At 41.9% G+C, this 25,316-nt stretch overlaps 1 protein-coding gene and 1 pseudogene across 1 annotated transcript; one reads left to right on the forward strand and one right to left on the reverse strand.

The window, feature by feature from the left end:
• Positions 1-3,530: 3,530 nt before the first annotated feature.
• On the reverse strand, positions 3,531-11,270 carry LOC119819417 (N-acetyllactosaminide alpha-1,3-galactosyltransferase-like). Its single transcript, XM_038337623.1, has 5 exons — positions 11,194-11,270; positions 10,307-10,339; positions 8,058-8,111; positions 7,413-7,562; positions 3,531-4,224 (listed from the first exon to the last, which is right to left on the reverse strand). The coding sequence occupies exons 1-5, from the start codon at positions 11,268-11,270 to the stop codon at positions 3,531-3,533; spliced, it is 1,008 nt and encodes a 335-aa protein (XP_038193551.1).
• LOC119818747 lies at positions 5,208-5,787 on the forward strand (annotated as a pseudogene).
• Positions 11,271-25,316: the final 14,046 nt, after the last annotated feature.

The raw sequence follows: 25,316 nt of genomic DNA on the forward strand, positions 1-25,316 counted from the left end.
ACCCTGGGCACAACTCTATGTGCCAGCAGCCATGTGGAATGGTCACTATTTAAATTCAAGGTCAGTTGGGACAAAGTTTGTGTGAAGTAAGACTGTGGCTCATTTAGCCAAGTGACTTTCTGTCTACGAGCCTGTAATGACATTATTCTCCAAAGTCAGGAATACATTGATATACCACCTATTGTTTGTTATTGATAATGGTCAGTAGAAAAGCTAAACAAAGAAAATCCAATTCAGAGTTCTTGTTTAAAAAAAGGGGGGGAGGGAGGAGTGCTGTGGGACAATGGTCTGTACCATCACTTGTATTTTAAATAAACACTGACTGGCCAATAGCCAGGCAGGAAGTATATGCGGGGTGATCAGGCAGGAAGTAGAGGCGGGGCAACAAGAATTCTGGGAAGAGGGGAGTCAGTCTGCAGTCGTGACCCAGCCACAGAGGAAGCAATACAAGAATGCCTCACGGATAAAGGTACCAAGCCACATGGCTAACATAGACAAGAATAATGGGCTAGTTTAAGATGTAAGAGGTAATTAATAAGAAGCCTGAGCTACTAGGCAAACCAGTTTATAATTAATGTAGACCTCTGTGTGTTTCTTTGGGACTGAATGGCTGTGGGAACCGGGCAGGACAGAAACCTTTGTCAACAACTGCTCTGTATAACATATTTTTTAGGCTCACATTTGGGAATCAGAGGCAGCTATGACTTCACCGTGATGATCTAAACCTCCTGCCCTCCTCTCTTGACAGTCACTTTACCTTTAGTTTTGATAATGTAAAGAGGAACCGTAGAAGAAAACAAAACCCCGAGTCAGGTACTGAGTGATCCCTCCTATTGCTGCCCCTTCTCTTCCTGGTGATGTCACCGAGTTCTTTTGATGATAGGAGCATTAGAAGTTGCTGTCACAATGATACCCGAGGTAATACGTTGTCCTTGTGACTACTCAAGATAGAACCTTGTCTCATCTGAAAAACTTTAGGTTTTTAAAACAATTCTGATTTGAATTTCCTTTGTTGTTTTTCTTGCCTTTCTTTATAAATGATTTTTACTTATGGACATGTATTTTGAATGATGTGTGTATGGAAGACATGTTTTTCGATATTGTCATCTAAGACAGAGCTGGTTCCACCTCATTATATTTCGGATGTTTCATGGCTCTTACTTTCATGATTGTAGAAATAACACAGTTTCAGGTAATAAAAGAGCAAAAAAGCACAAGAAAAAGATGGTAAATGCAATCATGCTATTACACTCACTGAGATAGCCATGTGTAATTTGACACTACACGTACCTTTATTTTCCCCTCACCTTTAAAACCAATCTTGCTTTTGTTCCTGAAAGAGATACGAATATATGTATATGTATGTGCACATGCTAAATAATTCCAATAGGAAAAAGGAGATTTGACTCACACTGAGTCATTCTGCTTAGCGCCCGACCCTCTACCTCAGTACCAGACACTGATATGGCTTCATGTGGTTTGTTCTATATTTTCTCTTTGTCCATACAGGGACATATGTTTTAAACACATGGCTTCTTTTATTCAATAGGGGACTGAAAATGTCAGCATATGAAACACATGCTTGTTCCTTTCACTTTCTCATCCCATGACGCTTGCTACAGACACATCTGAATCCTTCCTATGAGTAAGGCATTTCTTATTCAAAAATATAATTATGTGTTGGCTTTCAATCGCCAGACATTCCACCTGCCATGCTACTATGTCAATTAAACCTGTAGAGCTAGTTCCTGGAGTTTATATGCAAGATAAAGTCCGTCATCTTGGTAACCAAACTTAGCCTAGAAACCCCTTCTTTTAAATACCCAGATGTGCTGGTCAGATCCTGAATAGTGTCGCTCTTAATATTATTTTACTAAAGCTGAGCTCTGGGTACTTCCTTTCGCTGTGTTAAAAGGTAGATGTGGGCTGTTGGGACAGACTAAGGGCTAAAAATGCTTGTCACGGCTTGGCAGCCTGAGTTTTAGTCCTGAAGCTCACTGTGGAGGGAGAGAACAGGCTCCTGCATACCTACATTGCATTGCATGCACTCTCTCTCTCTCTCTCTCTCTCTCTCTCTCTCTCTCTCTCTCTCTCTCTCCCCTCTCTCTCCTCTCTCCCCTCCTTTCTCTCCTCTCCTCCTCTCCTCTCTCTCTCCTCTCTCTCCCTCTCCGCCCCTCACACACACACACAAACACACACACCAAACAAACAAATAATAAATATCTGACGTCGGGGTCTCCTCCCACCTCTGTCCTCTCTCCTCTCCACATTTACTGACAAACCCTTGAAGCTGAGGCAGGGCACAGCATCTTCTTGCCCTTTTCCTACTGTGACTTCTCCTTGCAGGCAAATTCTTTCCAGGCAGACAGCTCAGCCTCAGCACCTGTCTCGTCCCCACAGCAGAGGCTATGTCATTGCTGCCAGAGTATGCTCATACCCTCATGCCCAGTGTGCTATTTTCAGGAATTTCAATACATCCTTTAGCCCACTAGCCACTTTGGGGGCATCCCCTTATTTTCATAGCATACTCCATTTATCAAAAGTCACGCTATTCTGCATCACATAAAGATGTCCACTCTGGAATTCCCCCGTCATGGACACTCCTCCTCAGCCTCAATTGCATGTCTTCTTACCCATAACAGGGTCTGTATAGTTGCCACTATAGCAAGAAGGCATCCCACCACCTCCTGCCCCATGGAAGTGTTCCTTCACAACAGTCCCTGAAGACACTCCACCATCAGATGGTTCAGCCTCAGCTGTATGTGTTAACCATTGTAACAGGCCACACAACTGCACCTCCAAGACTCATCTTTGGTTCTGTTGTTTCTATGAAGGTACCAAGTGTTACAAGGCTTTTCCTGGGAAGTGTGCTTATAATTCATCCCAGGTAAAGGAAATAGCGATCGATTAAAGAAATTGTTCTATTCCAGTCTACCTTAGCGAAGCAGAGTTTATCGCTGTTACTTAAAGATCACGGATAATTTATTGTCTAGTTACATTCACAAAGAGCCTCTTTCTTTTCCAGAAACCATTAACCGTTTATGTATCTTTGGGGGGCATGGAGGAGCCTCATGAATCTCATGAGCCCTTCCCTCCTCCCATGAGGGAATGTTTATGGGCCCTATCCTGTGAGGGTTTCAAAAATGACCACAGCTTCCCTGATTCAATCTAGCAGTGATGACATCCCTGAAGAAAGCAGGCACAAGACCGTGGGTTCTCATCAGCTGGGATATCTCATTTCCTTTTCTAGTTCCAGGATCTGTTCTGCTCCACCATGAGCTACACACTATGTTTACAGCATTCACACAAGATGCGAAATTACCGCCTCTCCGTCTGCTTCCAGCAGAACCACCCTGTGACCGCCCCGTCCCTTATTGCATGACTCAACGCGGATGTGAGCTGAAGGTGAGTTCACTGCTGGTGGGCTTGCCATTTGGTAACAGATTTTTATCATTAAAACATGCCAGGTACTAATTTTCCAAGGAAACCCATACTCTTCAATTCAGAAATATAAGGAGAGGGTGAGGGGACTATACTTCCTCTCTAAGAAATTCATAATGCTTGAAATTCCAAGAGAGCTTAACAGCCTCAATATCAGGGGTCTTATCCTTACGTAAATCCCAGCAAAATTCTGGTGACAAGATTTTAGTGGGTTTATGGAGAAAGAAATACTTATTTAAGTGGCTTTCATCATGCCAAACTGCTTCAATATTATTTTTCTTATCATTCATAATCCTTTGGGCACACTCCTTAGTAATCTTGAGAACCTGATTGGCTGTGCCTCCAAAAACGGCAGCATGGTAATAAAAATCCCCCTGCCCCAGCGGTATGTAAGCTTCTGATGCCTCATTTCTCTCATAAGGCACCTTGTTGGGACTTTCCTTATACCAGTAGGTATGTAACTGAGCTATGGACTCGCCCAGCGTCTCCAGACCATAGCTGCTTTTGAATATTTGATCCACATCCATGCAGAAGACGTAGTCCACTTCATGCTGTATATGATCAGCGATGTGTTCACTGATGATCTTCATGCGCATCATACTGATGTCCTGCCACCTCCTCTCTCGCTTAACTTTAAAAATTTTATACGTCCGGAGACGATTCAGACTTATCAGTGGCATATAGGAAAAGTCGTCCAACATGACATAAATGATGACCCTTTGGTCGACCATGAAGAATGTATTAGCAGATATCAGAAAGCTACCCAAGTAGTACCCAAGGTATCTGCAAAATAAATAAGAAAGCGGTTGAGTTTCCTCCTCTAGTTTCTGTGGAACATACACAATCTCCATTGCCTGGCCCTAGCTTTTCCAGCAACGCAACCAAGCAACCAGATAGCCACTATTCGCTTTGAGCAGTACAGGAGAAAGTGAGACTAATGGGGTCTATATATAGATCATGGGACGGAAGAGGGGCTCTTCGTGAGAGGGAACAGAAGCTAGCGAGGTAAGGAGGAGCATTTTGAGCTGGGTGCAAAGCGAAGGCCAGATTTCAGGGTTGGCAGGGCAATGCAGCGGGGAAGGGCAATGCAGCGGGGAAGGTGAAGGGAGTCTGCTCAGGCTCCTGCGGCTGTGTCTTCCATGCACGGCCGGCTCTGCTACAGGGCCTTCCGTGCACCGCCGGCTCTGCGTACCAAGTCAGTGTAGTAGCTGGCACTGTTACCGCCCACATTGCTCTGCACCGTGACCCTTCCTGTGGGAGCAGGATCACTGGGCTGGAAAACATTTTGTCATTTCCACTCTTGAAAACCAGGAAGAGATTCTCGGGGCAATGATGGACTCAGGCAAGTTTGAAAGAGGAAAGGTAGTCATTTGGGGCTCCACTCCAGTAACGCTATATAATCCTTAGAAATAAGTCCTGGATATTTGTTTACATTTTGAGAAATAGGCTAATGATAAACCATAATTAACGGTCAGGAGAAAATGTTGTAGGACATCTGATATTATCTGTGAAGTAGGAACAACATTGCTGAAGTTGTTCTTGGCTGGATGCTGCCGTTCAAATAAAGGGGGTCCTAGCTGCCCATATGTCTGTGGCCGGTCCAGAAACCTCTGTTCGCTAATGAAAGCATTCTATTACATCTTCTAGCTGCTTTATTCTTTCACTGCTGCCCAGTATCTGTTTGCATTAATTTTTACAGATGAAGTGGTGCAGAACATCTCTTAAAAGGGGGTCCATTGAAAAAGAGCTTCCGGGCATACTCGGCCGTAACCAGCCCCTACAATGGCCTCGTCTTTGATAGGCAAGAAGATCGTGTTTGTGACGGGAAACGCAAAGAAGCTGGAGGAGGTCATTCAGATTCTAGGAGATAAGTTTCCGTGCACTTTGGTGGCACAGAAAATTGACCTGCCTGAGTACCAGGGAGAGCCGGATGAAATTTCCATACAGAAGTGTCGAGAGGCAGCTCGCCAGGTGCAGGGTCCTGTACTGGTGGAGGATACCTGTCTGCGCTTCAGTGCCCTCGAGTGGGGGCTCCCTGGCCCCTACATAAAATGGTTCCTTTAGAAGCTAAAGCCTGAAGGTCCCCACCAGCTCCTGGCCAGCTTTGAGGACAAATCATCCTACGCACTTTGTACATTTGCCCTCAGCACTGGGGACCCAAGTCAGCCAGTCCTTCTGTTCAGGGGCCAGACCTCGGGCCGGATCGTGATGCCGCCAGGCTCCCGGGACTTTGGCTGGGATCCCTGCTTTCAGCCCGATGGATACGAGCAAACATATGCAGAGATGCCAAAGGCTGAGAAAAACACCATTTCTCATCGGTTCCGGGCTGGGGCTGGTGGCCAATAAAGCCGTGGGGATGGGGAGGACTAGTGTAGAACTCCCCAGGAGGCAGGCACTCCTGGCAGGTGTTTCTCTGGGTTTCCCTCTGCCAGGGGATCCAGGCAGCTTTAGCAGCCAGGTCTGGAGGAGCAGTTTGCTCTGCATAGGGGAACTCTGGGCCAGTTGTTACTAAACTCTTGCCCTTTGGGATTCATGAGTTTCCTTTGGCCTGGCATAGTGGTGCACACCTTTAGTCCCAGTGGGAGGCAGAGGCAGACAGATCTTTGTGAGTTCAAGGCCAGCCTGGTTTAGATAGTGAGTTTCAGGATAGCCAGAGCTACATAGTAAGATACTGTCTCAAAAAACAAAACAAAACAAACAAACAACAAAACAAACAAAAAACTAGAGTCGCTCTTGCAGCCTCTGGGATCCTGAGAGAACTTTGGGTGTTCACAATTCTTAGCTGGGTTGAGGGTTGGCAAAGAAATACGCAACCTTTGATTTTATAAGGCAGCAAATGTAAATTCTGGAAGGCATGTTTCCAAAATAAATGGTATATCTGTTTTGAAAAAAAGGGGGGATCCATTTAATTCATGAGTTGAAAGCCTGATATGGTATCAGTTAAGAAGGTGTAGTCAACCAGTCTCACTAACAAGAGGTGACTGTGAGCATAGCACAATTACATACGTGTATGAAAGTGTCATAATGAAATCCACTGTTTTGTAAGCTAAATTAAAAAAATTGTGTAGTGTCCAATATAATGTTCATATATTTATGAATTTTTTGTTTTATCCTATAATTGATTTAAAAATTTTCATTCCTTTGTGATCATAGAAGACATTTCGTTCAGTTTTAGTTTTATAATTTATTTCACTTTTGTGTCTAAACATGGTCTACCACAGAGATACTTCACACATCTAGAAAGAGTGCTTGTTGAGTGGGCTGTTCTATACAGGCGCTGTGATATTAAGCATGTACACAAGAAAAGAGGCTATGAGAAGGAAGAGACTGGCCTCGCTAAGCCACAATACTGTTGGAAGATCTGCTACCCCAACAAAGATGCTAAGACTGGGCCTGTCTCTCCTGAGCAACGCCCGTGTGGAGCGGCCCACCTCAGCGGCTGCCTCTGCCTCCCTAGTGCTGGGGTTAAAGGCATGCACCACCACCGCCCAGCTATATGCTTGTTTTTAAACATTATAATTAGTGGTCAGAAAAATGCAGCATATAAAAATTCTGCTGCATATGACTGCAGCTCCCTTATTTTGTTATGTTCCTCTGAGAGCCGATAGGCAGAGCTAAGTGGGATTTTCAAAAGGCAGTTACTTATCACCTGGGGGTACATAGGAGAGAGAAAATGGCTGGCTTAAATGCAGGGATAATGAGGAGTGGTTATAACAGAGGTATAAATTTATTTTAAGATGACTGGTAAAAGACCCATGAAATTAAGTTATTACTGGAGGAAGATCATGAAGATCAGATCATAGAAGGAAGCTGGGGAATTGGGATCCTTTTGTGTGGATCACGTAAGAGGTGATATTTTGAATTATGGCAGAAATGGGCTTAGAGAGACTAATTATAAAGCAGCTTAGCCCCCACTTTCTACAATGAAAAGCCTTACATTCATGTAAGGGACACTTGACATTAGTACCTACCTCCCCACTGCAAACACAACCAACCCCACGGCCACTGGATGCTTTTTATAATACTTTTTCAAGGCTGACTCATTGTATGTGTCGGTCCACACAATCGGAGCTGACCAGTTGGTAGTTCTCATGCGCATGTGTGTCAAGTTTACACCATATCTGTAAGAAAGACAGAATTTTAAAGGAAAATATGTCATCCTGGCATCAGGAGAGTTACTACCAATGCCCAACACCTTGTATCTGAAGGCAGCGACCCACTGTGTCTAACCCAAATCCATGATCTCTCTGATAAACCAGAGAAGCATCATATTAGAAATGGCCCAATCCTCAGGAGGCTGAGACAACTGTGAGGGCTATAGACTGAGACTAGGTCCCAAGAAATCTATATTAAAAAGTAAATAATCAAAGGAAAGAAAGAAAAGAAGAGACTAGAAAGATGGTCCAACCACTAAGAGTGTATATTGCTCTTGCAGAGGACCACAGTTTAGTGCCCAGCACTGGGGTAACTCACAAACTCTTATAACTCCAGCTCCAATGGATTCAGCGCCCCTTCTTGCCTCCTTGGCACTAAGCACACACACTTCCGACAGTGCCACCAGAGCCACCTATCAACACTTATGAATTAACCTCACAGATTCAGATTTGCATTCTTACATGGGATTAAACCAGTTTGTTGGCAGCTGTGGTTCTGGCTGTTTTTCCAGAGACCTGAAGGAAAAATATTCTAAGATATAAAGTCCGCAATGAGCAATACCAATGAGCTCCAATAGCGTTAGCATGGAGACTGTGCTGCCCAGCAGCCTTCGTGGGCTCCCTAGTTCTCCTGTTCACTTACCTGGTCCAGGGAGAATTTAAAGTTCCCTCAGCTTCCTGCCATCTCACTTCCAAATTTATCTCTGCCTCTGAATTGCTTGGATTTTTGTTTGTTTGCTTTGTTTGAGTCAGGGTCTTATTCTGTGGCCCTGGCTGGCCACAAGTTCACAGAACTTGGGCTCCCTTGCCTTGCCTCGCCTCGCCTCGCCTTGCCCTGCCTTTTAAAATTGTTTCTGTTAGATGCTATCACCATCATTATTATTCTCATCCCCATATTACTAGATAAGGAAATTGAAGCACAAAGATCTTTTATTATCATACTTGAAGTCATTTTTCCTCTTTGCCACACACTCTAATGGCAACCTAGGTAGAAGGGCACTGTGGAGACTTCATCCTGAGTAGAGCTGGTAAAGAGGTTGGTCAGGCTGGCCGTGCTGTAGATTATATTGAAGGCGGGTGTGACCAAGGAATGGCATTCCACTCTACCTCTGACTGCCATTGCCTTCAGATGGTGTTAAAGAACTCCAACTCCAGAGGAACCAATGATAATAGGAGGCGTTATTGTTGGAGTGTATGATAGCAAATCTGTTTGTAGGGTGGAGGGTGTGGAACACACTTTAGTCCCAGCACTCGGGAGGCAGAGGCAAGTGGATCTCTGAGTTCAAAGCCAGCCTGATCTACAAAGCTAGTTCCAGGACAACCAGAGCTACACAGAGAAACCTGTCTCAAAAAAAAAGAAGGAAGGAAGGAAGGAAGGAAGGAAGGAAGGAAGGAAGGAAGGAAGGAAGGGAGGGAGGAATGGAGGGAGGGAAAGAGAAAGAAAATAATAAATGAATAAATAGATTTGCCAGGAAATATATTAACCCATTCCCTCTTCCACCTTCTTCTGCAGTCTCCTTGACTGTTTCTATCTTTGCCGGTTTGGGGGGGGGGGGCTGTTCTGTTACATTGGAGTAAGTGAAAGCTGCTGTCCTATTGAGAGAGAAACCATACGTTTTTGTATATTGTTGTTGCATATCCAGGCTGGCCTTGTACTCACTGTGCAGCTAAGTAACACTGAGTTCCTGATCTTGCTGCCCCATGCTCTGAGTGCTGGGATTACAATCGAGCACCACTGCCCACCAGCTCTCTTTCTTTCTCAATCACTTTCATGCACAGCCCAGGCAGACCTGGGCCACTCAGGATGCTGTAAGTCACAGAATCAGGATGCTGTGTCACAAGACACAGTGCTGGACACAGTCAGCATCCGAAAGCACAGCTGCTGCTCACCACTGTGGGTTCCCATGACAATCCTCTCCAAATCCACGATTAGGAGGCTACTGCGATCTCCTGACAGCCTTTTATTATTATTTCTTTTATTTTTGAGATTATGCTCTAAATCATATTTTCCCTTTCTTCTTCTTCCCTTCCAACCTTCACATATACCCCCTTTTTGCTCTATTTCACATTCATGGCCTCTTTTTTTATTAATTCTTTGATTACATGCAAATCAAAGAGTTATATATGTGTGTGTATATATATGCACATTCTTAAATACAACCTGTTTAGTCTGTATAATATTACTTATATGTATGTTTTCAGAGCTGACTATTTGATATTGGATACCTAATTGGTATCCTCTTCCCTAGGGAAGACAATTTCTCCCACTCTCGGCGTTTGTGTGTGTGTGGTTCTTTGTGCAGAGTTGAGGTCCTGTGGTAGCCCCGCTCCATCCACTTAGGCCTGTCTATTGGTGACATCCTTGTTCAGCTCATGTTGCTGAGAGACTTCATGACCGTGGTTCCTGGCAGTCTTTAATCAAGCCTTGTGCTTGTATGCTTGCCCAGAGCTTTCAAAGAGACAAAGTTCACAGGGCCTAAGTTCTGCCTCCTGCTGATATATTGCCTTAGCAATTCCTACCCCTCCATCAGATATGGCACTCTGTCCACCTGCCTTTTTTTTTATTCCTGGCATTACGACCTGGCATGTGTTTATAAAATGGAGCTGGTTTAATCTGACTGAAGGAGACATGGATTTATGGGTAGTCAGGCCTTTCAACCAACTTTGTCCTCAGATTACAGGTCATGGAATATTTTTAAATAAACACTTACCAGCACTGATATGTCATCTGCAGTTTCTTCATACTTAGGGGGAATAAAAAAGCATTATATTATTCTGAGATTTCTATAAAAGGGTTTCCACAAGTCATCTAGCTTTCTTATTAACTAATCCTTGTTGCAAAATACACTACTGAAGTGCACTGCTGATTGTCCAGACAATGTAGTAAACATGATAAAGATCTCCACATTGGAGCCGCATGTCCTATATATTCATTTTTTCCTTGCCATGCTTGAGACTGAACTCAGGGCCTTGTTCATACTAGGCAAGGTTCCACCACCAAGCTAGCTACAATCTCAGGAAATAACATGTTCCCTACCTAATAACTCTTGCAGACAAATAAATGAGATTAATTCGTGTTATTAGTAGAAACTTGTTATTAACTAGGAAGTCTATTTGCTTCACATTTATGGAGTGACTACACACTTTGTACCTTAAGTCATCAACAGTAGGATCTATTTCCTTAAAGATGTTATCTGGTTCAGGAGGTGGTAGCCTCACATTGCTTCTCCTATAGCTTTTTTGTTTTTGTTTTTGAAATAGGATTTCCTGTACGAATCCCTGACTATTCTGGAACTTGCTCTGTAGATCAGGTTGGCCTCCAACTCAGATCTGCCTATTTCTGCCTTCCAAGTGTTGGGGTTAAAGGTTTGTGCCACCATGCATGGCTATCTATAGCACTCTTAAAAATCTTTGATATAATGAGAAACAAAGGATGGTGACAGGGGCTCTATTTATGCAGACCCACTTGAATATAATTTGTGTATGTTCGGATTTATGCATTTGGCTGTGGATTTACTTAAGGAGCAATCCTGTTAACTTTCTGACTCACCAGATTCTTACCACATATAAACATACAACATTAAGTTTTCCCAATTACCTGAAATGGTATTCTCTATACAGGGCACACAGACACATTAAAACCAATAGTAACAGGATTAATATTTTGTATCTCATTCTTTTCCTGGAGTAAAAAGATGAGAGTTGAATAAGTTTAGTGCTATCTAAAGAGTAGATACAGAACAGTGGATAATCCTGCATACACAGTGTAAGTAAGCAGTGGGGAACCCTGTGTACACAGAGTAAGCTGTGGGGAACTGATGTAGGATTTCCTTCTGTTTGTGTGTTGCTTTCATAGGATAATGAATAAAGAAACTGCCTTGGCCTAGTTGATAGGGTGGAACTTAGGTAGGCGGAGAAGACAGAACTGAATGCTGGGAGAAAGAAAGCAGAGTCAGGGAGATGCCATGGATCCATGGCTGGAGGTAGATGTGCTGAAACTTTTCTGGTAGGCCACGACCTCGTGGTGATACACTGATTGATAGAAATGGGTTAAACTAAGATGTAAGAGTTATCCAATAAGAAGTTAAAGCTAATGGGCCAGGCAGTGTTTAAATTAATACAGTTTCTATGTGATTATTTTGGGTATAAGCTAGCCGGGCAGCCAGGAAAAACAAGCGGGCCCTTTCTCCATCAACAGGAAATCCCGAGTACACAGAGTAAGCTGTGGGGAACCCCGTGTACACAGAGTAAGTTGTGGGGAGCCCTGCGCACACAGAGTAAGCTGTGTAGAACCTCACATAGACAGAGTATACTCTCTCAGCTTCTGTAAATGAAATAGCAGATACCCATACTGGGGCTTGAGACTGTAATCTTCACTCCATCAAAAGAAGTCTACCGAGTACACTTAGCCATTAGGAGCTACAGGTGGGCCATTCCATATGACAGGCCCACATTAACCAAAGGCCAACTCTTTTCCCTTCTCTTTCCACCCAGAAATCAGAGGCAATCTGACTAAAAACACATGTTATGGGCTACTCATCAACTACATAGGACTTTCCAGGTCTACAGAAGCAGACCCCTACATTGCCTCAGAGTCCTCACTGTGCTGTATCTCCCTGACACTTACAACTCCCCTAATCCCTTACCTCATTGCCCCCTTGAGTCCTGAATACTAAGACTTTTCAGCTTTGTATCAATTGATTTGTACACTTAGAAAGGAAACTACTAATTATTTTTAGTCATGTGGCATTGTGATGATCACAGCAAGAACAACACCGGGACTGATAACAGCACACGACTTACACCCCTTCTCAAGAGTAGTTGCATATAAAATTGGTTTAGAGTGCTCCCTGGAGGCTCAACTATAAAGTTTAGGTTAGCTATATAGTCACCTTGGATTTTAACCTGCAGTTTACACAACCTCGCCAATCATGCACGGTATCCCTGTAACTCCAGTGCTCATGAAGGCAGAGATGAGAGTAGACCTTCAAGCTCGAGGCCAGTCTAGAAGCCATAGTAAGATCCTAGCTCAGAAACCAAGCAAAAAGGCCCGAACTCCAGCTCCAGACTCACATGGTAGAAGGAGACAACCAACTCTTTCTTGTTGGGTCTGACCTCCACATATGTGCATGTTATACATACTCCCTCAACACACATTCACACAAATAAATGTAACAAAAATCTTTCTCCTTTTTAAAGACAGAGTCTCACTGTGTAGCCCTAGCTGGCCAGCAACTCACTATGTAGACCAGGATACCTAGAACTCAAGAGATCCTCTTGCTTCTGCCTCGTGAGGGCTGGGGTTAAAGGTGTGCGCCATCATGCCCAGTGGTAAGTCTTTTTTAAAAGGTATAAAATTCCATTGTTTAATCCACCCCAAAGGAAATTATCTCGTATAGAAAAAGGAGCTAGCTGCCACTCAGTTCAGTTGACATTAAGAACAAACTCTCACCAGTTATTTTGCCCAGATCATGAAGTAATTTCATACAGGTTCTTCACCAGACCTCAGCATTCATGGTGCAGTAGCTGGAGCAGGCAGATGGAGCATCTTAAAAGGGAGGATGGCCCGAAGTGTTTGAAAGTTAGCTCAGTGTGCTAGCTTACCACTCTACACTTTCACACTTTGGTTATTCCAGTCTTTGGAATGCGGAATGTTTGGATTATTCCAGTCTTTGTGGGTGATGATGTCATCAGTCTCTTGATGACAAAAGAATCAGGTGGTTATGATCCTAACAATTCACATGCTAGAGTTTATTTTTCATAACCAGAAGACTCAATTTTGACTATTTTTATTTAAATGTATTTGTTTGAGAATTTCATACATGACTATTGTATTTACATTGTTCTACCCTCTACTGCCTTCTGGCTCCCTCTCAAATTTACCTCTTCTATAAATAAATTAAACATATACATTTACATACATATGTAAAATCTATTGAGTCTGCTTAGCGTTGCTTGTGTGTACATGTGTTTATACATGTATAGGGATGCCAGCTGGAATTGATAACCCAACAGGGAGCTCATCCCAGCAAAAGCACAGGTCCTCCCTCTCCCAGCGCTATCAGTTACCGCTAGCTCATCTTCTCGGGGTGGGATCTGCCATAGTTCCCCCATTCATAGTGGAATGTTGACTGGTATTGTCATTGTGTAGGTCTTGTTTAGGCAACCACACTATTGAGATTTCATGGATGTATCTTCCTTGTATCTAGAAGACATTTATCTTGAAGCAGGCATCGCTGTCCTCTGGCTCTTATACTCTTTCTGCCGTGAAGTTCCCCAAGTCTTTGGTAGAGCTATTGGGGCTGGGCACTATGGTCTGTTTTTTTTTTTTTTTTTTTTTTTTTTTTTTGCCCGTTGTGCATCTCTGTGGTAACCTCCATCTGTTGAAGAAAGAAGCTAATTTGGCGGGTGGTGTAAACTGCATCTGTCAATGGGTGCAAGGATATACATAGAGAATATGGCTAGAAAGTAGATTGCTTTAGGACAAATGGCAGGAGTAGGTTTTCCTCAAAGGTGTGTGACCTCTCCAGTCCCAGGTTTACAGAACCAGGTATGAACTCTCTTCTATTGAACAGGGCTTAATCCAATTAGACAGTTGCTGATTATCCCCAGGTGAAAGTGCCACCATTGCATCATCGGGAGCTGTATTCATCAGGGCTCTCTAAATAAACAGAAGTGAGAGAATTGTGTATTTGTGTTCATCCCATTGGTTCTGTTCCTCTAGCAAACTCTGACTGTCCTGGTCACTCTGCTATTGCTGTGAACAGACACCATGTGACCACGGCAACTCTTATAAAAGAAAGCATTTAATTGGGGTTGGCTTACAGTTTCAGAGGTTTGGCCCACCATCATAGAGGCAGGGAACACAGAAGCATACAGGTAGATATGGTGCTGGACAAATATCTGAGAGCTACATCCTAATCTGCAGGCAGCAGGAAAGGTGACACTGGGCCTGGCTTGGGCTTTTGAAACCTCAAAACCTGGCCCCAGTGACACACTTCTTCCAACAAGGCCACACCTCCTAATCCCTCTCAAAAAGTGCCACTCCCTGATGACTAAGAATCCAAATATACAAGCCTACAGGGGCCACTCTTATTTACACCACCACACTGATTTGTCTTTGTGCCCCTTTGAGTCAATGTGTTGTTCATTCAGAAAACCTATAAATAAAATCTTAGAGGAGATAAACAAGACTTTAAAAGATTTACTAGAAAACACTGTCAAAATGAATGAACAAGTAGGAATTCTTAGTCAAGCAACAGAAATTGCAAAAACAATTGACATTCTAGAATTTTAAAGCATGTATTTGAACTAGGCATAGTGGTGCATGTCATAATCCCAGTACTTGGGTAACTGAGGCAGAGGATTACTATGGGTTCTCGGCCATCCTGGACTACAGAGTGAGTTTAAGACCTGCCTAGGTTACATAGAAGACCAGTCTCAAAAAAATGCATTTGAGAACCAGGTATAATGGAACAGAGGCAGTGTTGTGGGCTACATAGCAAGACCCCATCTCAAAAAGAAAACAAACAAACCAAAAAGTACCCATATGAAACAAAAATATTGCTGAATAAAATTATCATCTGACTAAGCTACAAAGACTAAGAGATCAAATAAAATTCTAATCATCTTATATGAAAAAGAGGAAAATAATTGAGAAAATATCGAAACAGAATTCCTTACCTAAGAGATAATCATTAAGAAGGGTAGTATAAATATATACATATATACATACATACATATGCTTATACACACACATACACACATATATATATATAGCTGGTTTCCTAGAGAAAAGGAAGTGAATCAGAGATGGCTCAGTGAGTATGGGTGCTTGCTGCTAAGCCTGAAGACCTGAGTTCAGTTCTTGGGACCTACCTGGTGAAGGAGAGAGCTGATTTCCTCAGAGTGCTTCTGACATTATAGATAACCACACAGACACATAATAAATATGATAAAACAACTGGTACCCACAGAGACACATAATAAATATGATAAAAGCAACTGTTAATTAAAAAGAGAAAATGAAGCAGAAATCAAATTTAAGCACATTTTTTTCTAAATTTGATTTGTTTATTCTTTTTTAAAATTTATTTATTATGTATACAATATTCTGTCTGTGTGTCTGCCTTCAGGCCAGAAAGGGGCATCAGATCTCATTTCAAATGGTTGTGAGCCACCATGTGGTTGCTGGGAAATGAACTCAGGACCTTTGGAAGAACAGGCAATGCTCTTAACCACTGAGCCATCTCTCCAGCCCTTGTTTATTCTTTTTAACTACACTTATTAACATAATATTTTTATTGATTATTTGGAAATTTTACATAATGCACCCTGATCACATTCACTTTCTAGTCCTCCCAGGTCTATACCCTACCCACCCTTGTAACCTCCCCAAAGGAAAAGAAGAAAATACCAAGTTTAATTTGTGTTGCCCATATACTCACTGGAGCACAGCCAAACTCCCAGTGGCCAGCCCCTTAAATAAAACTGAGTCCTTCCCCACCCACCCCACAGAAGTCATCAACTGTGCAGAACTATACTTCAGCATCCCTATCACAATTTTTAAGAGTTCTCGTCAATAGATTTATGTCTAGACTGTTTCTTTTGGGGGCCTGGAGTGGGAGTGAGAGACGGTCACAGAAACCTTCTATGGTTTTCATTCTCAATGGTGGCCATCTGTGTTTTGTATTGTGTGGTTCCATGGAACAATTATGGTCACTGAAGCATGAATTTCAGGTTTAGCAGCAGCAGGGGAGGCAGCTTCTGGTGAACAGACTGATATTGCTTCTCAAAAGGCCTTTTAAATTGTTATACAATTTACGCCTCTTAACAAGTCAATTTCAGCACACCCAAACCTCTTATCTGGAGTTGTGTGAAGGAGCCAAATGCCCCAGCAATTCTTAGTCATGAGAACTCTTGGTTTTCCAAGTCCTCTTGTAACCAATTTTACAAAGGCTTCCAACCATTCAGGAAGAGCTAAAATAAGAATCTAACTCTTCAAACATAAGGTAACAGTCACAAGAGATAGCATCACAGAAGGCAGTTCAAAGCTTAGGTGTTAACACTCCAGAATTCAAGCCAGATGCAATGCTATACAGCATCTCCCACTACATGTGAGTCTGCAGTCATTGACGCCATGGCAAAAGAAGCTTCCTTGCCCTTTATAGTCAGTGGCAGCAAAGATCATAGACTTCCACGTGGTTTCTGGCTATGGCATGGGTTATGGACATGAACACGACTACTGGTGGCAACACAGAACACAGACATCCCCATGGCCTTTGGTGATAACAGCACTGATAGCAGCACTGGCCATGGATGTCAATGTGGCCTCTGGGGCAACACAGGCCACGGACATGGTTCCCAGCAGCAGTACTGACCACAGACATCAATATAGGCCTAGACCACAGCATAGACCATATAAACCTCCATAGCCCCATAGAAGAACAGGCCACAGACATCAGCATGGCCTCTAACAGCAACATGGGCCACAGCCACCAACATGGCCCCTGGAGGCAGTACAGCCCACAGGCATCTACACGGCTTCAGGTGGCAGCATAAGCCATGGACATCCACATGGCCTCTGGTGATAACATGAACCACTGACATTGATATGACCTCTAGCAGGAGCACAGATCACGGATATCAACACTGCCCTTGGCTACAACATGGACTAGATACCATCATGATCCTTAGTGGAAACACCAGTCACAGACATCAACATAGCCTCTGGTAGCAACATGGCTCACAGGCATCAACATAGCTTCAGTCAACAGCACAGACCATGGATATCCATGGCCTTTAATGGTAACAAAGGCCAGAGACATCAACATAGCCCCTGCTTCAGGAGGACCACAGACCCCAACACAGTCCATGGTGGCAGAATGGTCCATGAACATCAACATGGCCTTAGGCAGCAGTACAGGTCACACACATCAACAAGGCTTCTGGAGGTAGCTCAGGCCTCAGAGATAAACAAGGCCTCCAGCAGCAGCTGTCCACATGAACCTCAGGCTTTGACTTGGCCTGGGACAGTAGCATGGACCACAGATACCAACATGGCCTCTAGGGGTCTTTCAAGGGGGTTCATTCTAAAAAATAAACACTCTTCATTCTGGATATCCTGCCATTGCTCACAAGTAGGGCAATCGTGTGCCTGGGCAGTATGTTCGGAGGCTGAGTCTTCACAGTCTCCAGGAGGCTGCACACCACTCTGCTGGTCCTACTCATGGTGGTCTACTGTAGCCTTCCCTCATGCTGGTCACTACTGTTGCTTCTCTAGATCCCCCTCTCTCCACTGTGAAGGTACCTATCTGTTCATTATCTTTCCCACCTCTCCACTGCGTATTTGTTCATAGTAATGGCATTGGAAACTGCTACAATGAGTCACTGAACTGGTTCAAGGTTTCTGGTGGCAAGAGCATCATGAACACTGGACCACTGCCAATATTCATCTTGGGTATTCTGTCATTGACCTGTGCTGTGGGAACTCCTTTAGCTCCTTCAGCCAATAGCCTTTAAGATACCAGCCCACTTGGGCATGGGCTCTTATACTATAAATGCAGCTGTAAAATGTGTGCTCCCTCTCTTGCTTCTGGTTCTTGCTTCTGGCTCTAGCTTCCAGCTGCTAGACTCTGTTCCTGTTCCTCATTTGTGCAGAGGATTGTGATCTAGGACAATGATCTGTGAATCTCCCCTAAATAAATAACCCTTTATTATATGTAATTCTTTAGTGTGGTATTATTTTGTATCTTCTGCCATCATCTGGCACCTGAACATGGGGACCAGTCCACACTTTTTGGGATCGGTCTGCCAGTCGCATGGCACATTAGGCACTGACAATCTCTCATGGCTCTAGCCAGATGCAGCAGGTGGCTGTTGCTCAGCACTCCCCAGCTCGCGACCCACAGTAACATTTCATGCCCATCCACACACTGCTGCCTGCAATCTCCACAGTGCACATAGTCCACAACTTGCACTGACAGAAAACTTTGGGTTTTTTCTTTAGCCTGGGCCCCAACTCTCAGAATCATTTGATTGCCTTAATAACTGCTCTTAATTTGTTAAACAAAGAATATTTGTCAGTACCTAAGTAAGCAACACTTGCTGATCACTGCTGCTAGCGTCTCTAGCCATGTGGCTGCAACTGTGACACCTGCTGGCCGATAACGATTATTACACCTACTCCAATTTATTGTAATTGCTTTACAACAAATAAGATCTGAAAAACTACAAGAAAATGACTGATAACATCCAGGAGTTCAATAATTATTTTGCTTCTACTATGGATGGTATTCTATAATGCTTATGTGATTTTCCTTCTAGATCCCTTTATTTGATTCTAGGAATTAGCTTCATCAATTTGACAAAATTTTCTGGAAGCATTTGTGCTGTTTAATTTAACTATCAGAATCTGTTGAAAAAAATGGCATGTCCAAGAATGAGACATTATCTATACTGGACAAGTTTCATAACTTGGAATCCTCAGTGAGGACATTAGAACAGAAGACTGGACAGGAGATCCAGACTTTAAAAAAGGTAGTAGTAAAAAGAATTAAAAAGATTGAGGAATTTATTGAAATTGATGAGCAGGGACAGAAGGTACAAGGACAGGATTTAGCCTCATCAGTACATGCCAGACTCTGAGATGGCTTACACAGAGTTTCAACTGCATATCCAGTAATTTCCTCAGAAAGACCACCTGGCAAAAGTACCCTAAGGTAAACAAAGAATATGCATGGGAACCAATATGTATGAGCAATCTTAAAAAAATAAAACAAGCAATAGTTTTTTATGGGCTACATTCACCATTTGTCAGGGAAATGGTGAAAACATGGGCTTCAAGCACTAAAGCTACCCCACACAATTGACTTCAACTAATCTCAGTGGTCCTAGAAAATGGACCTCAGCTGCTTTGGAAGTGTTATTGGAGAGGAAAAATTTTATAGCAACAGGGGAAAGCAAAAGGATTTGAGAGTACACAAATTCTTGGTGAGGGTCATTACTCTGATCCTCAAGAAGAGGCTTGCTATGATGAACACACCTTGTCCCTATGTAGCACAGCAGTTTTAAATGCTTGGGACAGGATTCAGGAACCAGGAAAGAGGATTGAGTCATATATTAGTATTAAACAGGGCCAGAGAAAACCCTTTAGTGACTTCTTACAAAGAATAACTAAGGCTGTACAATTAGGAATGACAGACCCTGAAGCTAGACGTGTACTAATTGAATCCTTGGCTTTTGAAAATGCCAACTTAGAATGTAAGAAGATTTTTGGGCCCTTAAAGGTTTTAGATCAGTACCCATAAATAAATATGATGTGAGAGTCCCCTTTGTGTGCTGTGATTACCAATAATGAATAAAGAAACTGCCTTGGCCTGTTGATAGGGCAGAACTTAGGTAGGCGGGGAGGACTGAATGCTGGGAGAAAGAAAGGCAGAGTCAAAGAGATGCCATGAATCTGCCACCAGAGATAGATGTACTGAAACTTTGCTGATAGGCCATGACCTCATGATGATAAAAAGATGAATAGAAATGGGTTAAATTAAGATGTAAGAGTTCACCAATAAGAAGCTAGAGCTAATGGGCCAAGCAGTGATTTAATTATTATAGTTTCTGTGTGATTATTTCCCGGGTCTGGGCAGCCAGGAAACGAACAAGGGGCCAAGTGGCTCCTTGCAACAAACGTGGCTATCTAAATGCACATAAAACCCGAGAAAGCTTGAAAAGGAATTCTAGACGCAAAAATACAGAGTTTAACACAGCTTCTTGCTGTTTGCTGGCAGTGTGCCACAGCTCCTTTAAGAGAGGTTTTTCTGATTCAGCCGTAGCAGGAAAAAAGCTGTGCCATTTTGAAATGTCGGCTTTCTGGGTTGTGCTGCCACTGCAACCTCCGGCTCTTCCAGGCAGGAGGAGCGGCTACAGAGCATTTGAGTGAGGTTTGTGAGCAGCATGCTGCAACTTGCTTGATGACAACATGGACCAGTTTTGTGCCTGGAACTGGGGTGGTGTCCAGTGGCTCTGCCATATTGGATTGTGCAGAGCGAGCAGGAAGCACTGTATATACCATAGTAATAGCGCAGCTTAAGTTTTAGACTATGCAAAGCAAGCAGAAAGTACCATATATACCCTACTAATGGTACAATTTAAGTTTTTAAGAAGCAGTTAGCATTTTAAGAAGTGCTCCTGGACAGTAAACAATTACAGATAATGCAATAAGGACAGTCTCAGACATAAAAGAACTCTAAATGGGTCATAGTGTTCAATAAATGTACATAGGCTTGGGACAAAGAAGAAAAAGAGATAGAGAGTTGGAAAAGAGGTAAATCGTTAAGAAAAAGTCTTTAAAGACAAAGCATGGACAGTAATAAATTAAAAGGAGTACAGAAAAATAATCCACATTTATTTTGGACTATACAGAAAGAGTTTGGATTATGTATACTATTGTGCTTTCTTTGAATTTTTTGACTGCAGAGAGACATTTGATTCAAGGGACTGCTAAGCTAAGCCAGCATATATACTTCAAAGGTATTTTGAATTCAAAATTTGAATCTAAGAATATGCTACTTTGCAAAAGAGGTTCTTCTTTTGTTTTCACAGAAGATGAGAACCTGTGGATTGCTTCCAGATCAAAATGGCTTGATAGAACAAGATCCCCCCCCCGAAAGGTTGCTGTGAACACCCCCACAAAGAAAATACTTCACCCAATAAACAGCAAAAATAAGTTTGGACAGAACTATACCCATGTTCCCAAATATTGTCTATAAATGTTTGTTTATATTTAAAGGGGGATATGCTATAGAGATTTGCATTGGTATGGATCTTGGTTTATTGATGCAAATTTAAGGCCAGTCTTGTTATATGTATATTTCTGCTTTTGATTAAGGTATTGTGATTGTGTGGTTCATTTAAAAATGTAATGTATAATTAAGAAATATAGGTTAATAGATAATCATCTATAATAGTCAAGCTTGTAGTCGTGTTAGTTAGATTTTCTAGATGTATAGAGATATATTTTAGTTAGATAGGTATTGTTCAAATCTTTCAGAGACCTTCAGAATATGGTATTTAAAATGTTTAAGAACTTAAGACCATTCATGATGGTGAAACACATCTGCTTCTGGCAGAACCAGCTTCTTCAAAAGGATGATGGACATTGAAGAGACTCCTTATGGATTTGGTTAGCTATTTAGGCAAGAAACTGCTCTTGCCTGGACTGCTTCACTGGACATACAGGACCCACAGAGAAATGACTGCTGAAATTACCTAAAGGTGAGACAGTCCTTTGGGGTTCCTGATTCATGAAAGAGTCTGCTAGACATTCTGCAGGAAACAGAAAAATGTGACAGACAAACTGCCAGTATAGGTGGAACTGTCTTTGAAAGTTCCTGCTTTGTGGAAAGTCTGCTGGATACTATGGATCTATAGGCTGAAGATGGATGCCCCAGTGGTACAGAAGAACTTTGGATGACTGTCCAGGCAGTGAGATGTCTCTGTAAATTCTAAACTTTTGGAAGTTGCTTACAATGTACTTCCTGTTTTCATAGGTAATATTATATCCTTCTGGGGTTTTTGATGGAGTTGAAGAATTTATAGTTATAGTTTTTCTTAGTTATGATAAAAGATAAAGTAAATAGAAATATTGTAACTGTAATTCTTGCTTGATACCTGTTTTGTTTTACATAATTTTACTATGTTAAAGTTATACCTTCCATTTATTTATTTATTTATTTATTTATTTATTTGGTTTTTCAAGACAGGGTTTCTCTGTGGCTTTGGAGCCTGTCCTGGAACTAGCTCTTGTAGACCAGACTGGCCTCTAACTCACAGAGATCCTCCTGCCTCTGCCTCCAGAGTGCTGGGATTAAAGGCGTGCACCACTACCGCCCAGCCTTCCTTTTTATTTAAAAGAAAAGGGGAAGTGATGTGGGAATCCCCTCTGTGTGCAGTGATTACCATTAATAAATAAAGAAACTGCATTGGCCTGTTGATAGGGCAGAACTTAGATAGTCAGGGAGGACTAAATGCTGGCAGAAAGAAGGGCAGAGTCAGAGAGACACCATGAATCTGCCACTGGAAATAGACATGCTGAAACTTTGCTGGTAGGCCATGACCTTGTAGTGATAAAAAGATTAATAGAAATGGGTTAAATTAAGATGTAAGAGTTCACCAATAAGAAACTAGAGCTAATGGGCCAAGCAGTGATTTAATTATTACAGTTTCTGTGTGATAATTTCAGGAGCCTGGGTGGACAGGAAATGAACAAGTGGCCAAGCGGTTCCTTGCAACAAGTTGGATCTTGTATACAGTGAATGTTGGAACATTTGACTATAGTAATGAAGCTTGAGTAGAAGAAGCAATTTCCAATGGTATGAGACACCAAAATGCCAAATGTTTTAATTGTGGAAGAACAGGACATCTAAAAAGGGACTATAGACAAGGAATTCCTAGGAATAATGTCTCCTCCAGGAATGGCAAGAATAGGAGGACCCAGCCTTCTGCTATATGTAGGAGGTATGGCAAAGGCCAACACTGAACTAATAAATGTAGGCCAACAAGAGACAGACAAGGCAACCTGGTACTACTGGGAAACTCCTTGCGGGGGTATCTCACAGACCTTAATGTCAAACAAGGTCCAGTCCTTCCTAGTCACTGTGGAGAATATATCTCCCCCCTAAAATTGAACAATCCAGTGCCTACTGTAAAAAAAAAACATACTGTTATGATGATGGAGAATAACCTGTAGGATGAGTAAAAAACTCCAGTAGGAAGTAGGAAACATATATTTTTGCAGACTTCTATAAATGATCAAAGACCAAAGCTAAGAGTACATATAAATGACATTGTAGTTGAGGGATTACTAGACACTGGTGCATGGAGTATTATTATTCCAGAATCTTGGAATCCAGATGGGCCTTTTCAAGAGGCAGATATTTAATTCCTAGGAATTGGAACCCTATTTCAAGTGAAACAAAGCATGAGGTGGGTTGAATGCATAAGACCAGAAGGACAGAAGGGAAAGCTGAAGCCACATGTAGGTAATATTGCAGTGAATTTATGGGGCCATGACTTATTGCAGCAATGGAATACCTAGGTTAACATTCCTGCATCCCCCAAAACTCATGTTTTTGGGAAGGATATTATAAGGTATTATAAACAAAGGTCAGAAGTCATTCAGGCTGTACAAGAACACAAAGAAACTAGCAAGTCTTCAGAGGTACTAATGTCCTTGTCTTTAAAATGGTTAACTGAGAAAACCATATGAATTAAACAATGGCCTTGTATGGAAGAGAAACTGCAGGCTTTAGAACAGCTGGTACAGGAGCAACTAGATGCTCACCATATTGAAGAATCAACCAGCCTTTGGAATTTTTCTGTATTTGTTGTTAAATTTAAATCTGGAAAATGGTGGATGGTGACAGATCTAAGAGCTGTCAAAAAAGTTATCCAACCTATGGGCCCTCTACAGTCTGGAATTCCTCTGACTTTTCTATTACCAAAAGGATGGCCTCTTATAGTTATTGATTTAAAGGATTGTTTCTTCATTATACTTTTACAAAAAAAAAAAAGGATAGAAAAAATTTTCTTTCACAGTGCTTCCTTATAATAATTCTCAGCCTACTAGGAGATACCAGTGGACCATCCTCTCACAGGGAATACTCAATACTCCCACCCTATGCCAATACTTTGTAAGTCAACCATTGGAAATAATATAGAACTCTATAATCTACCATTACATTGGATGACATTTTGTTATCTGACTCAAATGCAGACACTTTAGAAAGAATGTTTGCAAAGGTAAAAAAACGTTTGCCTAAATGAGGATTACAAATTGCTCCTAAAGAAATACAAAGAGGAGATTCTATCAATTACCTGATTATAAAATAGGTTTACAGAAAATTAGAACACAAAAGGTACAAATTAGGAGAGACCGATTATGGACTCTTAATGACTTTCAAAGATTGTTAGGAGATATTTCCAGTCTACTACTGGCTGTTGGGATAACACCTGATCTAACAGTTCATTTAAACAAAACCTTAGATGGTGACAAAGACTTAAATAGTCCCAGGGATTAATAGGTGAAGCACAAAAATAATTGACAGTTGTTGAGGAGAAATTACATGAGGCACATTCAGATAGAGTGAATCCAAATCTCACTTGTATTCTAGTCATATTGCCTTCTGGAATTTCCCCTACAGGAATTTTAGTGCAGAGAGAAGATATTATCTTAGAATGGATTTTTTTTACCACATAAACCAAGTAAAAAATTAAAAACTTATGTGGGAAAAGTCTCTGAATTAATTTTAAAAGGAAAATTGAAACTTCATCAACCCAGCAGAGATTACAGATCCTTTTACTGCTGATAAAATTAAGAAACTATGGGAAGACAATGAACCATGGCAAAGAGCTTGTGCTATTTTTTGGGAGAAATTAATAACAATTATCCCAAAAGTGATAGAATTAACCTTATAAAGAGAACCACTTAGATTCTTACCCAAATTGAACATGATGTACCTCTAACTGGAGCCTGTACATTTTATATTAATGCAAATAAATCAGGAAAGGGAGGTTACAAATCAGAAGAATTAAGGTGGAACAAATCCCTTATAATTCTGTCCAAAAGGCAGAATATATTATTCTCATGGCACTAAGGGATTTTAAATAACCTGTCAATATAGTTACTGATTTGCAATATGCAGAAAGGGTTGTCTTGCATATTGA

The sequence above is a fragment of the Arvicola amphibius genome, chromosome 7 (genome assembly GCF_903992535.2).
Source record: "Arvicola amphibius chromosome 7, mArvAmp1.2, whole genome shotgun sequence".
Taxonomy (NCBI): Eukaryota; Metazoa; Chordata; class Mammalia; order Rodentia; family Cricetidae; genus Arvicola; species Arvicola amphibius.